Raw genomic sequence first — 17260 nt, forward strand, 5'->3', positions numbered from 1 at the left:
AGAAATCGAATTACGTACCGTAATGGCGGTCAGCTCGTAACGCGCACACTGTCCGGAAGTTCGCATATCGCATATCTATCTATCTATCTATTAATGCCCATTTATTCAATTATCGCCAACGTATTTTGGCTTTTTGCAATTTAATCGCAAGGAAAAGTAGAAAGAGAAGAGGGAAAAAAAGAAAAGCCTTGCCTTGCTGCAAACAGCTGCTGCAAACAACAACAACATGGAAGGCTGCACTGTCCGGAAGTTGGCATATCGCAGTTACGATTATTTTAGTGTTAATGGCCAATTATTCAATTAGCGCCAACGTATTTTGGCTGTTTGCAATTTAATCGCAAGGAAAAGTAGAAAGAGAAGAGGGAAAAAAAGAAAAGCCTTGCATTAACGCATTAACGCTTGCATTGCATTAACGGTTCGGCACACGTGATAGCTCGCTGCTCTCTGATTGGTTGAAGCGTTTTTTGGACATAGCTCGGTAGGTACTTGTCCGATTAATTACAAACCTTGAAAAGGCACATCCTCGGGTCCCCAGCAATATACCTGGCAAGTTTCAAGTATATCGGACCCGTGGTTGTCGAGAAACAGCGGTCACAGACAAACACACAGACACACAGACACACAGACACACAGACACACAGACAGACACACAGAGATTGCTGGAATTATAGATAGATGAATGGACCCATGAGATGTCGCATCGTATACTTATTGTGTATTTCTACTTTACAGGATGATGTGATGATCTAAATGCAATTAAACCAACTATTGGACTAAAGTTGTGTGGACCTGATTGGTTTTCCACAACAGTCAGTATAACTTCACATCTACACAGGCAGTAAATGACAAAATATACACAGGCAGTCAATGGCATCAAACATACACGATTAGAGAATATGCCATTTAGAGTTCGTCATCACTGTCCTGTGTGTCGTATCCGACAATATAGTCCGCATCGTTTTCACAGTCCGTTCCACACAAGCAAAGGTCGGTCAAATTGATTGGCAAATCGAATTGGTCGAATGGTCGATTGAATCGAATTCGATGAATCGAATCGAATCGAATCGATCGAATTGGTCGAATGGTCGATCGAAACGATTGGTCGAATGGTCGAATTGGTTGAATGGTCGATCGAAGCGATTGGTCGAATGGTCGAATGGTCGAATTGGTCGAATGGAATTGGTCGAATTGGTCGAATCGAATTGGTCGGAATTGGCAAATGTAAACATTGATTTTCAGATTTTCCATGTAATAACGTTTCCAAAAATGTATAGGTTTGCTAATCTACCATGATTTTGAACGAAAAAACATAGTGAACCTGACTATTAGTTTATCGTATCGCTAATGACAAAATGGTTTAAAAAAAAGTTTATTCTTTCTGAGATTGACTATCCATTCTGTTTTTTTTTTTTGCAGGTTCCTGAGGATGTGAGTACAATCACTTTGCAAACTTATATTCCAATTTGCTCACTCTGATTTTACTTCTCTCATATGAATTAATCGTGGGCTATTCTCATATTACATGTGACATAATTATTACGTGGGTCAATAGACATTTAGCTGGAGAAATAAGCTGCTTTTTGCATTTCCATGACACAAAAGAAAGCTTCATTTTCTTTGACACAAATTCGTTTAAGGTGAAGAAGGAATCGCATAGGTTTTTAAAAAACAGGATATTGTGTGCCTGAACCCGAGCCAATTTCGAAGATCTTGTTTGCAATATTCTAATGGCAATGTGGAAACATCGATCGACAAAATAAAAAAGACAAAACAAACAAGAGGGAGAATTGCTTTGCAAAAGTGTAAGGGGAAAACATCTGAAAACTGACACATGTATAATATGTGATATTTTCCAATTCCGAAAAGGGCATAACTCCATGAAAAATTTGTGAAACGACATGAAACTCAAACTTGTTCTGTACCTTATCATAATAAAGCCATGTATGAAGTTTCAGCTGAACATGTTAAGGGGCATGGGAAAAAAGTCTGGAAAACCACAGGTGGGATGGATGGATGGACATGGTGCCCTCCGGTGAAACTGGCAGGGGACTAAAAAGAAAGACAAATAAAATAGAATGCAGAAACATCGATTGGAACGCCTTATGCTCGCCCTTAAGAACCTGCACCGGTATGGTATCCTGCCTCATAGAGTCAAGAACCTGCACCAGCATGGTATCCTGCCTCATAGAGTCAAGAACCTGCACCAGCATGGTATCCTGCCTCATAGAGTCAAGAACCTGCACCAGCATGGTATCCTGCCTCATAGAGTCAAGAACCTGCACCAGCATGGTATCCTGCCTCATAGAGTCAAGAACCTGCACCAGCATGGTATCCTGCCTCATAGAGTCAAGAACCTGCACCAGCATGGTATCCTGCCTCATAGAGTCAAGAACCTGCACCAGCATGGTATCCTGCCTCATAAAGGCAGGAACCTGCACCAGTATGGTATCCTGCCTCATAAAGGCAAGAACCTGCACCACATTGGTATCCTGCCTCATAGAGTCAAGAACCTGCACCAGTATGGTATCCTGCCTCATAGAGTCAAGAACCTGCACCAGCATGGTATCCTGCCTCATAGAGTCAGGAACCTGCACCAGCATGGTATCCTGCCTCATAAAGGCAGGAACCTGCACCACATTGGTATCCTGCCTCATAGAGTCAAGAACCTGCACCAGCATGGTATCCTGCCTAATAGAGTCAGGAACCTGCACCAGCATGGTATCCTGCCTCATAAAGGCAGGAACCTGCACCACATTGGTATCCTGCCTCATAGAGTCAAGAACCTGCACCAGCATGGTATCCTGCCTCATAGAGGCAAGAACCTGCATGTGGCATTCATGCAGAAGGGTGACCAGGGAGTCAGGTGACCATGTCACAATGTCACATTATGGGCTTTCCAATGCCGTTCCGGTATAGCAATCACTTCGGCCCTGGGTAGTGTTCCGAGATCCAGCTCTTTCAACAGCTGGATGCACATTCTGGCAGCCAGAACATCGACTGGCTGCCAGAAAGATATGTCGGTGGGCTCTCTTTCTTCCTCAACCTCCTTCCTGGGCTTGCACTCTCTGCTCTTTCTTGCTTTGTCCCCCACCTCCATTTCTGCAGGGCAGACGCAGTCCACCATCAACCCCCTTCTGTTGAAACTCTCGAAATTGAAAACCTTATGGAACCAACTTCCTTATTCTCTTCAATCTCATTCTTCTCTCCAGGTCTTCAAGGTAACTGTTAACCACCATCCCAGATCATTAACTGCCACCATCTCAGTTAACAGTCACATTAACCACCATCTTAGCAAACAAGAAGAAACATCCCCCATTCAAAACCATTATATTTTCTACCCCCGTTAATTCTCCCTAACTCCCACCTACTTCTAAATTTCCAGTGTTTCCTTCCTGAGAGGTTCCTCCTGCATCCATCTTGTCCACCCCATGCATCCTCCCTCACTGCTCTCCAGACCCATTGTTTGTCCAAGTCTCCCTCTATTTTGTCCTCTTAAACTCTTTCTTTTCTTTTTTTTCCTCTCTCTCTCTCTCTCTCTCTCTCTCTCTCTCGCTATCTCTCTCTCTCTCTCGCTATCTCTCTCTCTCTCGCTATCTCTCTCTCTCTCTCTCTCTCTCTCTCTCCTCTCTCTCTATCTCTTCCTGATCTGTTCAGTGTTATAGTTCTTCCATGAGCCTTGACTCTGAAAACAAAAATAAATAAAAATCTGTTCAGAAACCAATGGCATACACCAGTTTAGGGAGCCGTGTGGTACATGCTTTGGATCCTCAGAGGTGCGTGTTTCTCTCTACACTGTTCCTAATGATTTGACAATAAGTGATGAAACGGGTCCGGGGACTGAGGGAGGCGTGTAGCTTTGGGATTCTCATGCATGTGCTACTTGTGAATGTCTGCAGCTGGAGAGAAACCCAGGTAGGGTTTGAAACAACAAGGGGTGCACCTTGGTGTAGCTTTTCTTGGTTGCTTTATGCAACCTTCTTTGGCTGGAAGAGCATGGGTAGTTAATTTAGGGAAATCCTACCACCTAGGGTAATTGCTTAAGGTGAGAGCTGATTGGTTATTCCCTCCAATTTTGGGTGAAAAACATGATTGGGTCTTGTAGGGAGAGAAACTAACTCTCGTTACAAGATATATTTACTGAGAGAAACCAACTATTTGAAAGTTTCACTGGAAGGGACTTGAGGTTTGCTCTCCTTCTGTCTGTCCATCCATCCGTCTGTGAGCATTAGGGTTGCTTGTGACCATGAGCATTAGGGCACATTTTGATGTCAATGCATAAGGAAGCGAGGTAGGGCCCTACCTTCTCAAAAAAAGCTATTTAGAATTGTTGTGATTTTGTGAAAGTATAACATTTTAAGGCCTAGGTGGTGTAATGGTTAAAGCGTCCGCTCTGAGTCTCGGAGGTTGAAGGTTCAAACCCCAGCTGAGTCATTCTAAACACTAAAAATGGTCCGTGCTGCTTCCTTGCTTGACTTTAAGCATTTAAAAGGATAGAGCATGGACAAACACCTAATACCACCACCTATGATTCACATCCACCTCGCCTTAAACAATCGACTGTCACTGAAAAGATGATTGAATGGGAAGGGCAGGCGAAGAAGAGAAGAAGAGAAAAAAGAGGTTGAAGAATGGGAGAGGAGAAAAAGGAACTCAGGGAAAGGGGAATGTTTACCCATTATGAAGAGAGCAAAGGTGAGGGGGCAATACTTCCACAATGAATATTTTACCTTTAGTCAATAGGATAAAGGACATGGGCCAGAAATTCCACAATGAATATTTTACCCTGTATGAAAAGCTACTAAGATGGATGGGAATGCGGGAAGCAAAAGCTATGTTGGTGGAAGGGATGCACAAGAGAACAATTGAAGAGTTTAAGTTGGTCCGAGGATGTCGGAGGAGTTCAGTGTGAACATCAGTTTAAGGCAGGGAAGCGCTCTCAGCCCATTCGTGGTTATCATGGGGATGGAGCTGGTAAGCAGGAAGGTAAATATGAAAGACATTCTGGGGAGGATATTGTATGTGGACGATCTGGCTGTTGTGGTGGAGAGTGGGCGGGAGATGCAGGAAAGTACTGTGGGAATGGAAGAAGGCATTTGGGAAGCATGGGCTGAAGATGAGCGTGGAGAAGACCGAGGTGATGTGGGTCGAGCAGCAGAGAAAAATAATGAATTTCAGGTTAGAGGGGAAGGAGATCAGACAAGGTAATAGGTTTGAGTATCTGGGTGGAACAGTGACTGGGGATGGTAAGTCAGAGGCAGAGGTGTGGAGGAGGCACGTGGGTGCGAATAATTGGAGGAGGATGGAGGGTTTAATGGCAGACAGAGAGATTTCAAGGAGATTGAAAGGAAAGGTTCTGATGTTATGTGTAACGCCGGCCTACCTTTACGATCTGGAGATGGTGGCACTGACAGAGGGACAACAACAGAGGCTGCAGGTGTCCGAGAACAACTGGGTCACGAGGATTACGGGAGTGAAGAGGGTGGATGGAAGGAGAATAGATGAACTGAGGGAGGAGATTGGTGTGCAGATGAGGTTGACGCAGAGATTGGTGAAATGCCGGCTGAGATGGGCTGGACATTTGGTGTGGATGGGGGAAGAGGGAATGGCAAAGAGAGCTGATAGGTTGAGGGAACGAGGTCAGAGGAAAAGAGGTAGACCACATTTGAGATGGGAGGATCGTGAGGAAGGATATCAGTAAGGACGTGGTGTTTGGAAAGAGAGGAGAGAGTTGACAGAAGGGAGTGGAGGAGTATTGTGGTCAAGGCAGGGCAGGAGATTGGTGCCATCGGACCCCGCCCCTTACAAAGGGAAGAGGAGGAGAACAACAATAAAAGTATGATTTATTTCTGACATAGATGTGCTTGTCATGTTTTTCATCCGCGTTGTGTACAGATGCAAGGAGGTGGGCGCCTGCGCCTGCCAAGAGACTTCTTTCTCTACAACAAGTCATGTGGCCGTTCCGAATCATTCGTCAATACACGGGAGGTGTCCACTCGTCACGTTCTACCTGCTGGACAATACTTTTTGGTGCCCTCAACCTTTGACCCCAATCAAGATGCTAATTTTGTCCTCAGAATGTTCACTGAAAAGAGCAGCAATACAGAGTGAGTGTGTGCCAAATAGTTGGTTCAACATCAAATAAAACTTCTGGAGTGATGTTTACATACGTGCCAAGCATAAGAGAAAGATTTGTAATCATCAGGTTATTAGCCTATCCTTGTATCTATCTGTTCAGGCCATAACTTTTTTTAATCCCGTCATCAAATTTTCAGCAAACCGTTAAAAGAATATGGAGAAGAACAGTCAATACAATTAGGTCATAATGTCAAAGGGCAAACTCACAGTGAGAAATAGGCCTTATTGGCCGGTCAGCCGAGATGGCCAGGTTATTTAATGGCTTCCTTGTTTCTTTATTTATTTACCATTGAGCTTCTGTGTCTGTCCAGGTGATAACTTTTATAGCATTTTAACTTTTGTCATCAAATATTCAACAAACCCTTATTATGGGATTATGGAGAACACTAATTCATACAGTACATTTTATATTTACGTCTTTAAGCTGTTGTTTTCGTCAAATTTAGTTTGAGTACAAAGCAGATGGGCTTTGAATTTTGGGATGATTTCTAGTTCTAATTTACGATACCGTACTGTTAATATGGACAAACCACTACAACTAATAATTATTCAGAATTTCGTTGCAGGAAAGGACAGTAAAAAAAAAAAAAATTGTGGGAATTAACATTTGCCAAATCGGAGGAATTATTTTCTCAGACAGCATCAGCAGAAACAACAACAATAACAACTATCGGGGATGCCTCTTCGTAATGGTTGCACCCCCAACGCAAGTCTGGGGCCAAATCTTCTCCATTCTTCGCTGCTGCCCGGATTTGTCAGGGCAGCGCGGTCATGGTCAGAGAGCCGATTGGTCCCCATGGACCGGCCCTTTCTCTCTTGCCTCTCTCTCTTTTCTCTCTATCTCTTGCCTCTCTCTCTCTTTTCTCTCTATCTCTCTCTCTCTCTTTCTCTAACTCTGTCGTGGCCCTGACTTTGTGAAGGCAGGAGTAGACCATCTTCTCAACTCTGGGTCACTCCAAGATCGATCGGCTGTCTCTGTGCCACAGGCTTATTCAGGAGAACTATTCGGGGCTATACAACAACAACAACACATTAGTAAATTAACATTTAATTAACATTTGTTAAATGTTAATTAACATTAACATTTAACATGTAAATTAACATTAAATTAGCATTAGTAAATTTACATAAAACCAAGCCATGCTAAAATGTGCAAAGGGGGCCATGAGGACTTAAGGCCTCCTTTGTTTTTCTTTGTCATGCACACCGAGTCACCATGCTGTGTTCCAATAGCAGTTCATCTTTCTTTTCGTCCCCCATCTGGGGGAATCAAACATAAACCCTATCCTATAAACACATTCTACCCCGGCAACAGTCAATAATGTTTCTTCCAAGGAGTCGTAAACCCTTCCATCACATTACCAGGGGAGTATCTGCCCAGGGTCTGTGCCAATGATGATTTGTAAAATTATATTAGTTTTGCATTGAGCTAACAACCTGATCCATATGGGATTATATTGACATATCACCTCTTCACTGTTATGGAGACGTGAATCAATGTGCCATACCAGTAATTTCCGTGAAGATCCTGACCAACTGGGGTTGCTTACCACACATCTACCAAGTTTAGGCCCACATTATCCAGTTAACAAGGTTTATCAATTAGAGTTAGGAAAGACATTTCTGGGCTGTGTCACCACCTGCCCTTGTTTTTACCTCTCCTAATGCAGTACCTCATCCATGTATTCATGTCTGCCTGTTTCCCCTTCACCTCTGTCTGTTGTTACTCCAATAAGCCTTGACATCTGTTCTGCTCTTCCATCATCCATACATACAAAGGATATGAAACGTATTCAAAAACCGATAGTGCAGAGACTCGACCACCTGTGCATATTGTTACGGTGTCCAGAGGTTCGAAATCCCACTCCTGCACACCAATATGTTACGGCCCAGGGTTCGGGTCTACTACGAGGGGGTTAGCCTCCGTTCCCTCCCGAACATACTGGACCTGAGGCTGCCACACATGAATAACTTCGTACTTCGGCAAGTTGCGAACCAGCAACTACGAACACCAACACCAATTGATCCATCGCGCGATAGCAGAGTCCAATCGTCTAACTCCGCTTACCTGTACCATGTGACGGTTTCAATCGGGGAACGTACCATACCCTCCGGCGGTGTACCACTTTCTTTTGTACCTGGATCGAAATTTAGATGGCCGAGCAACCGTTGGTAACCACCGGGCTGATGCTAACTTTGTTACGGCCGATCGCTACTCTGTGTGCGAGCAATGGCGGACCAATGGAAGAAAAGACATTCACGGACAGAGAGAAAGGAAACGTTTAACGATTCGATTTATTTACAAGTATTTACAGTGCAACTTATAGATAGAAAAAAAGGCACAAGAGGCAGAAACTTAGCTTAATCTACGCCTTATGACGATTACTACAAATAAACACAACAAGGGCGCCCAGCACACATTCACAGGGGAGGTGAGGGGGAACGAACGTTGGGATCCTGTTAGCGAAATGGCCACGATGTTACCAGATGCTTCTCCTCGTTAAGACCTTTGTCTTGACCTCATCAACAAGCACCAGGCTGGCAACTGGCAGTCCCCAACACAAACAGACAAAGTCGATCCTCATCATGAATACGAGCAGGCAAAGGCGATCTCCAGCACAAACACGAGCAGGTAAAGTCGATCTCCAGCACAAACACAAGCAGGTAAAGTCGATCCTCAGCATGAACTTGAGCAGGTAAAGGCGATCCTCAGCACGAACACGAGCAGGCAAAGGCGATCCCCAGCACAAACAGGCAAACGGGCAAGTGCAGGGAGAGTCCAAGCCATACACACGTATAGCGAGAAGGAGAGTCCGATGAACACGTGCACCGAGATGGAGTCCAACAGGCAGCCAACAGGGAGCAGACACGTGCAGTGGCCTGAGAGGTCTGGCCAAGAGCCCACGTGCACAGCCAACAAAGTCCAAGGCCAAGCGAGAATAATGCTGGCACGTGCTTGGTGAATAAAGTCCAAAGCCAAGAGAGAGTAATACATGTGTGCAAGGCCTTTTGTCCAGCCCTCACCGAGGGTGGGGGAGGGGGGAGGGATGTTTTCCCGGCTCCCGATTGGTCGAGCTTGTCACTCCGCCCCCACGAGCTCCCCCAAAGTTCCTCAGGCCCTGATTTGTGGAGTGTCGCTTCCTCTCCACAAGCCCTCTCAAAGGGACTTTTACCTGGTGAATATCCCAATGGTATTTGGTCTGTCTTCTGTCCTTCAAGACTTTGAATCAATAACTGTGGATGCATCTTGGTGCATCTGCCTGGCTAATTATCCTTTATGAGTGGAGGTCCTGTCTTTCCCTCCCCAACACATAAAGACATACTAACCCGAAATAAGGGGAAGGGCTAAGATAATGTTCTGCTCTGAAATAATTATTCTAAGGGACCTGTATGGTGGTCGCCATTACTTCTTAGCGGTTTCCCAAAACCGCAACAATATACTGATACCATTGATTGGGTGAGAGTGAGCAACTGTGGGCAAATGAAGAATAGTTGGACACCATTAAATATACCTGGTGATCCAAAACTATAGAGCAAACTAGTGGAATGTGCAGTTCATAATGTAAATGACAATTCTCGACCAAAGTAAGTTGTAAGAAAGCAAGTTTTTTTTTTATATTAAAGATTAAGTGCTATTCATTGTTATGTAACACACACCTGATGGACAATCCTTTCTTCCCAGGAGTATGGATGATGATATTGATGCTACTTTACCAGATGTAAGTTTTTTTTTTTCACTTTCTTTTCTTCAATCTTCTATCGTGGTAAAAAAAATAATTTGGGGGAGAGGTATGCTCACATGCATTACCTGTTTTTTCAAATTTTTCATATTTTGGGCTTATCTTTAAATCCTTTCTCAATTTTTCACCCCCCTCCCCCTTTGAGCTTTATTTTTTCTCTCTCTCAAACAGCCAGAACCAGAGGAGGATCCTGATATTGACCCTGCTTTTGAAGAACAATTTCAAATGCTAGCAGGAGCGGTGAGTTTAAACTGTTTTTTTGACTGCCCAGCAGAGTCTAAAGAACATATAGTGATAAACAAATGCAAACACACACACACACACACACACACACACACACATACATATACACACACACACACACACACACACACACACACACACACACACACACACACACACACACTCCCGTAACGGTAAACAAATGAATAACTAGAAAGCATCTGATGAAAATGCAAAGCTGTTCGCGTCCGTTTGTATTCAGACATTGTCTTTTTCTTCCCTATGCTCAATTTTTTTTAGCCCTTTACCGAGAGTGGCTGTATGCCTTGTCTGGGGCGATATATCCATAAAATATCCATTAAAATAAAAAAATAAAAGCGTTAAAAAAAAATGAAAAAAATGAAACAAATCTGTGACAAAATATGATATTTCTTGAAATTTAAGGTAAATTGGACAAAAATTGACGATTTTATGCAACCTCCGCCTATTCATCGAAAAAAAAAACCAATCGACTCTTACCCTTTGATTAGTGACTCAATTCGATGACCCAATCTGCAAATTCTTAAAATTTCAGGTCAATCGGACGAAAATTGACGATTTTATGTGACGCTGACCTTTGACATTTGGACCAAATTATAAATTTGCCTCCTACATATTCTCATAATAAAGCTTTGTTGAAAATTTGATGACAAAACTCAAATGGTAAATTGAAATTTCAGGTCAATTGGATGAAAATCGATTGTAGGTGATACTGACCGTTGACCTTTTGACAAAATTATTAATTTGCCTTCTCTATATTATCATAATAAAGCTTTGTTGAAAATATGATGACAATAGCTCAAATGGTAAAAAAAAGTTATGACATGGACACACACACGGACACACACACGGACACACACACACACACACACACACACACACACACACACACACACACACACACACACACACACACACACACACACACACACATGGAGGAAACCCAACTTCCCAACAAATACTTGTCGATAAGATGCCTACCAACCACATACAAACTGCTGACAGGAATCATCACAGAAATGATGTACCATCATCTAACACAGCAAGGAGGTTTGGAGGCAGAACAAAAGGGATGTAAGAGAGGGTGTTATGGTACAATTGACCACCTACTACTGAACAAGGCCATATTTGAAAATTGCAAAATGTGAAGAACTAAATTGTCCACCGCCTGGTTATACTACAAGAAAGCTTTTGACAGTGTCCCACATTCATGGATGATAAAATGAATGCAAATATACAAAATCAATCCCCAAATAATCAAACTGATTGATAAATCAATGGAGCTCTGGAATACCACATTAAATTACAGGACTCAGAAGGAAAAATCGAAATACCAGATGTGAAGATACGGCGTGGAATCTTCCAGGGAGACAGTCTTTCCCCTCTTCTGTTTTGCCTGGTTCTGGACCCACAAAGTAACCTCATCAATGAACAAGGACACAGATACACCCTAACAACCAATAGAAGAAGATCCAAAGAAATAGGAAAGGTGACACAACTACTATACATGGATGATTTAAAGCTCTTCTCGCCAAATGACAAAAAATTGACAGAACAACTAAAACTAGTAAAATGGTTTTCCGAGGACATTCAAATGGAATTTGGACTAGACAAGTAAGCTAAGTGCACATTGGTACAAGGTAATCCAACAAAAACATTAAATTGACTTTGAAACAACACAGAAGTTAGAAAAAGAAAGCATCATACAAATACCTCAGAGTGGAAGAGGGCCACCAAATATGTCACAAACAAATGTGCAAAACAATCACCAAAGAATACCTACGTAGAATGAAGCTGATCATGAAAACATACCTCTCCCCAAGAAACAAAATCAAAACCATAAACCAGCTCGCAGTAGCAGTGATCCAATATAGCTGCGGAATAATAAACTGGCCCCAATCAGAAATCAACAATTGAGACATCAAAACAAGAAAACTCCTTACCATCCACAAAATGTTTTAGAAAAACCAGTGCATCCTGAGAATGTACCTGCCGAGATGAGAGGGAGGGAGGGAGAGGCTTGATGGAACTCAACGAGGTGCACAGAGCGACGATTGTAGGACTAGCTGAGTATGTGAAATGCTCAACAGACTATCAGATGCAATGTGTAAACAAACATGAGCACAACAAACCTGAAAAAGTATCCCTAACTTACCTTGCAAATAATTTCTAAAAACAGGTGCGAATAGAAGATGCCGCACAGGAAAATAAAACATCAACAAATATAGCCCCGGCAATTGAAAAAAAGACAAAATAAATATACACCAACAACTGGGAGAGTGACAAAAGAGTAGGAAAATACAAAAAAGAATTGGACAGAGTAAGGATAGACAAATAGACAAAGAAGGCTCATTGGCATGACTAAGAGGAGGTCAGCTCAACTGGGATGGTGAACAAATCATAATAAATGCCCAAGATCAAGGACACTACACCATTGGATTAAAAAAGATGGCGGGACTGAGCCAGATGGACAAGTGTAGATTCTGCAAGACTGAAACAGAAAGTACTAGTCACCTGCTCTCAGGATGCAAAAAACTATTATCAGAACAACTTTACACACAACGGCACAACAAAGTATGCAAAGTGATTCATTGGCATATCTGCAAAAAAATTAAACATCCCAGTTATAGAAAACTCATGGAAACACGAACCAAGGGCAACCATTGAAAATGAGGACGTCATGCTCATGTACGACCTAATGATTCCATCAAGCGTGAACATTGAAAACAAAGCATTGCATCCGGACATTGTACTTAGGAACAAAATGGAAAAAAACAGCATAGATGATTGAGATATCAGTACCCAGCAATTTTGGCCCAAAAAACGCAGAAATCAAGAAAATGGCCAAATACTAGGACCTCAAAATGAGGATTAAATTGGAAAAAATGGATTAAATTGACTTTTTTGTCACTGATGTACACATTTTGTCACCTCATAATATCAAAGTGGAAAATTTTATTTAGAAAATTTTACAAAATGATTAAAAATGAAATACATAAATATCTAATTCACATAAGTATGAATTCCCCCTCACTCTAGAAGCACATTTGGCAGCGATTACAGCTTCGAGTCTTCCTGGGTATGTCTGTATCAACTTTGCACATCTGGATTTGGGGAGTTTCTCCCATTCTTTCTTGCAGATTTGCTCAAGCTCTGTCAAGTTGGATAGGGAGTGTCAGTGAACAGCAATCGTCAAGTCTTTCCACAGATTCTCAATACGATTGAAGTCTGGGCTTTGGCTGGGCCACTCAAGGACTTTCACTTTATTTTACTGAAGCCATTCCAGTGTTGCTTTGGCTGTATGCTTGGGGCCATTGTCCTGTTTGTTGGTAAATCTTTGCCACAGTCTAAGGTCTTTTGCACTCTGAAGCAGGTTCTTCTCTAAGATTTGCCTGCATTTGGCTCTATTTATTGTTCCCGCTATCCTTACAAGTCTCCCAGTCCCGGCCACAGTCTCCCAGCCACAGAAAAGCATCCCCATGGCATGATGCTGCCACCACCATGCTTCACGGTCGGGGTGGTGTTAGATGGGCGATGAGCTGTGCTCTGTTTCTACCAGATGGTGCTTTGTATTCAGGCCAAAGAGTTCAATTTTCATCTCATCAGACCACAGAATATTTTTCCTCATGCTCTCAGTCTTTCACGTGCCTTTTTGCAAACTCCAGGTGTGCTGTCATGTGCCTTTTTTCAGGAGTGGCTTCCGTCCGCCCACTCTCCCATAAAGCCTACATTTGTGAAGTGCTGCAGAGACTGTTGTCCTGCTGGCAGGTTCTCCCATCTCAGCCAAGGAATTCTGTAGTTCTATCAGAGTGGTGATTGTTTTCTTGTTCACCTCACTGACCATGGTCCTTCTTGCCCTGTTGCTCAGTTTGGTTGGATGGCCAGCTCTAGGAAGAGTCTGGGTAGTTCCATATTCTTTCCATTTCTTAATTATGGAGCTCACCTTGCTCTTGGGAACTTTCAACACTCCAGAAATTGTTTTATACCCTTCCCCACATCTATATGCCTCCTCACAATTCTATATCAGAGTTATACGGACAGTTCCTTGTACTTCATGGTAGAGTTTCTGCTCTGACATGCACTGTCAACTGTGGGACCTTATATAGAAAGGTGTGTTTCTTTCTAAGTCATGTCCAATCAATTAAATTGGCCACAGGTGGACTCCAATCAAGTTGTGAAGACATCTCAAGGATCATCAAAGGAAATTGGATGCACCTGAGCTCAATTAGAAGTGTCATAGCAAAGAGGTTGAATACTTGTTGACTCAAGACATTTCAGCTTTTCATTATTAATTATTTTGTTAAAATGTCTCAAAAAAAAATCTAGTTTGACATAATGGGGTACTACAACATTATGGTGGGGGGGGGGGGGGGGGGGAGGCGAGGGGAGGAGAGGGAGATAGGGAGAGAGAGATCGTCCTATAGAACGGGATGTATTACCTGTACATGAGGGGTGGTTGGGGGGGGGGGGGGGGCAGAAGGAGGTTCTAGAAATTATGATGCAATCCATGAAAATGATGGAAGGGGGGAGAGGGAAAGGTGGGGTTCTAGAGTTTAGGATGCAGTTCATTAACATGTTGGGGGGGGGGGGGGTAATGGGGGGGCAGAGCTGGGGTTCCAAAGCAGAGGTGTGGTTCCAAAGCAGAGGTGGGGAACCTGAACATGATGGCACTGCAATAAAGTTGAGGATGCAGTGCTGCAAATACTTTTTAAAAAAAATAATTTTTTTAACAATACTAATCATATAATGCAAGTAATTGCATGGAAATATTTGAGTCACTGTTGATAGTCCAATTCCATCTTTTCACTCAATTATTGCTTGTGCTTCTTACCCTGCACATTCCCACCTGCAGGATTCCCAGATTTCTGCCAATGAATTGAAAGACATTTTGAACAGGATTGTGAGCTGTCGTAAGTTGTTGTTTCATAATTGTAACAAGTGTTTAGAAAGTTTGAATGCGTATGCTAGATAATGCAAAAGTTGTGTTTTTGATGAAAGATTGATATAGAGGTGGAGTTTTTATTTCAGCCATAATTTCAATCACTTGGATATAAAATGGTCAGTTGCCTGGTGGTGAGGACACAAGACCAACGTCCAAGAGGTTGAGGTTCTGTAATCCATCTGAGGACAGTCGTATTATGGTTTTGGATACTCAGCTTCTGGAAGTCTGCTATGAATTGGGGAAAGGTTGTGCGAGTGATTGGGTTTGTTGATCTTGTACGTCATATGTAGACAAATAGATATAGATGTTGTATGTATAATCTATTTCATAGTGGACTTCTGTCTTTTTGTTGTTTTTGTTTTGTTTGGGAACTGCCATCTATTGCTTTCTTGGACGATATCAGGAATTGATTCATTCATTCATACTGAATAATGATGTGAAAATGTCAGGCAAGATTGTTGCTGATTATCTGTACAAACAATTCACTTGTTATATAAACTTGTATATTGCTTGTTATATAAACCTAAGTGCTACTGTGGCAGGTTTTTATAACAAGCGATATACTCGTGTCTCTACTCAATGTTGTCCTGCACGTCTGAATTCTCTCTACAGACCCTGCTTTGAAAACCGATGGATTCAGTATCGAATGCTGTCGCAGCATGGTTTCTTTGTTGGATGTATCTTTTATCAAAGCTGGTTGTAAAACAGCACTCTCAAATGGGTTTTGACGTATAGTGCACATTGAGTCGTAGTTGAACTCAGGACACTTCCACCCATGGTATTGTTACGTGGAAGTGGGGAATCCATAGCTAGATTGTGTTAAGATTTTAGTATGGACCTTTTGAATCATGTATGTTAAATTTACACCTGTATCAGGGAAAAAGTCAGAGGCAAGTTGTCTTGTTACCTGTAGTGGGGTTCCCACCATGAACAAATTTTCATTTTCACTTCAAGTTTTTGAAAAAGTTTAGTTTTTGGTACCAGGTCGAAGCTTAGGGTCTAAGTAAGAATTTTGGTCCGAGTGGACAAAGATCACATGGAGTCTTCATACATTCCCGCCATTTTCCAACATGGCCGCCATCAAAATCTAATACTGACAATATCTCGGAAACTAATCAACCTAGAAACATGAATTTGGTGTCTATACCTAGGTTTTCATGGTCAAGGAATCAAATAAAACCATTTCTGACTACATCAGAGTATTTATTTGTCCCGAAATGGTAAAATTCAAGATGGCCGCCACCAAAATCCTATATCGGCTATACTTCCAAAACCACTAAACCTTCAGTCATGCTGTTGGTGTCCATGCCTAGAATTTTATGGCCAGGGAAGCAAACAGTTATGTCTCTAAATCAGTAGGTGTATCTCTGTTCCCCAAAAGTAGAAAAATAACCATGGCAATTAGGATCTCACATTTATCCTTTGTGATCATGGAATCAGCTTAGGTTGTTTGCTGGAATATCTGTGCAGTACACGAACTCATTAGCACATTTTCTAGTCGCATTATATATCTGTTGATATATCAGTATGTATCCAAATATCTAAATACAATAGCCATTGTGTTATATAAGTCAGCACACATGAATACATTTTGTATATTTGGAAATCGGTTTGGATAATTCATATGTATGTGCAACTGCTTCTGCTGAATCCCTACTTGTCAGATTTTTGTGTTATGTTATGTCCATGTATACTTGATTATGCTTGGTTATTATATACTTACATGTATTTTCTTTTCGTTCCAGGCTAGTGTGATGGCTGAGACAACGAACTGTGAGTTGTGTGTCCTCTGCCAAGAAAAAACAAACGAAGAACTTGTCTGTCCTCTTGACAACCCAGTTGGTGTACGTAGGGCGGAGGCATACAAAGATATTATCAGCCTTGTAAATCAATTCCGAGATGTTGATGCTGCACCTCACCCAAACTTGGAACTTCCAGATGAAGGATCTATGCAAGCAAATCGAGCATCCTGGCACAAAACATGTCGTCAGTTGTACAAGGCATCAGCACTTGACCGGGCAAAAACACGTTCTTCCAAAGGCTTGCCACCTCTACGAAAACGACCAAGAAGATCTAGCACAGAAACTAATCGAAATTTATGTCTCTTCTGTAATGAAGAAACGAGTAAAGATGACCATTCATTCCAAAAAGTTTCCCTCACCGAGAACATCCATGACAAAGC

The 17260-nt window shown here is 42.2% G+C and overlaps 1 protein-coding gene across 7 annotated transcripts in view; it reads left to right on the top strand.

Annotated features, from left to right (window-relative positions):
* LOC137437957 (calpain-1 catalytic subunit-like) overlaps positions 1 to 17260 on the top strand; it is a 111632-nt gene that overhangs the window by 68040 nt on the left and 26332 nt on the right. For all 7 annotated transcript variants that reach the window (XM_078766721.1, XM_078766715.1, XM_078766716.1 and 4 more), the window contains 6 exons: positions 1417 to 1428; positions 5893 to 6104; positions 9818 to 9854; positions 10047 to 10115; positions 14989 to 15046; positions 15691 to 15755. In XM_078766721.1, coding sequence (XP_078622847.1) covers positions 1417 to 1428; positions 5893 to 6104; positions 9818 to 9854; positions 10047 to 10115; positions 14989 to 15046; positions 15691 to 15755 — 453 coding nt within the window. The remainder of the gene's footprint in view (positions 1 to 1416; positions 1429 to 5892; positions 6105 to 9817; positions 9855 to 10046; positions 10116 to 14988; positions 15047 to 15690; positions 15756 to 17260) is intronic.

The sequence above is a fragment of the Myxine glutinosa genome, chromosome 12 (assembly GCF_964187855.1).
Source record: "Myxine glutinosa chromosome 12, kmMyxGlut1.1, whole genome shotgun sequence".
Classification (NCBI taxonomy): domain Eukaryota; kingdom Metazoa; phylum Chordata; class Myxini; order Myxiniformes; family Myxinidae; genus Myxine; species Myxine glutinosa.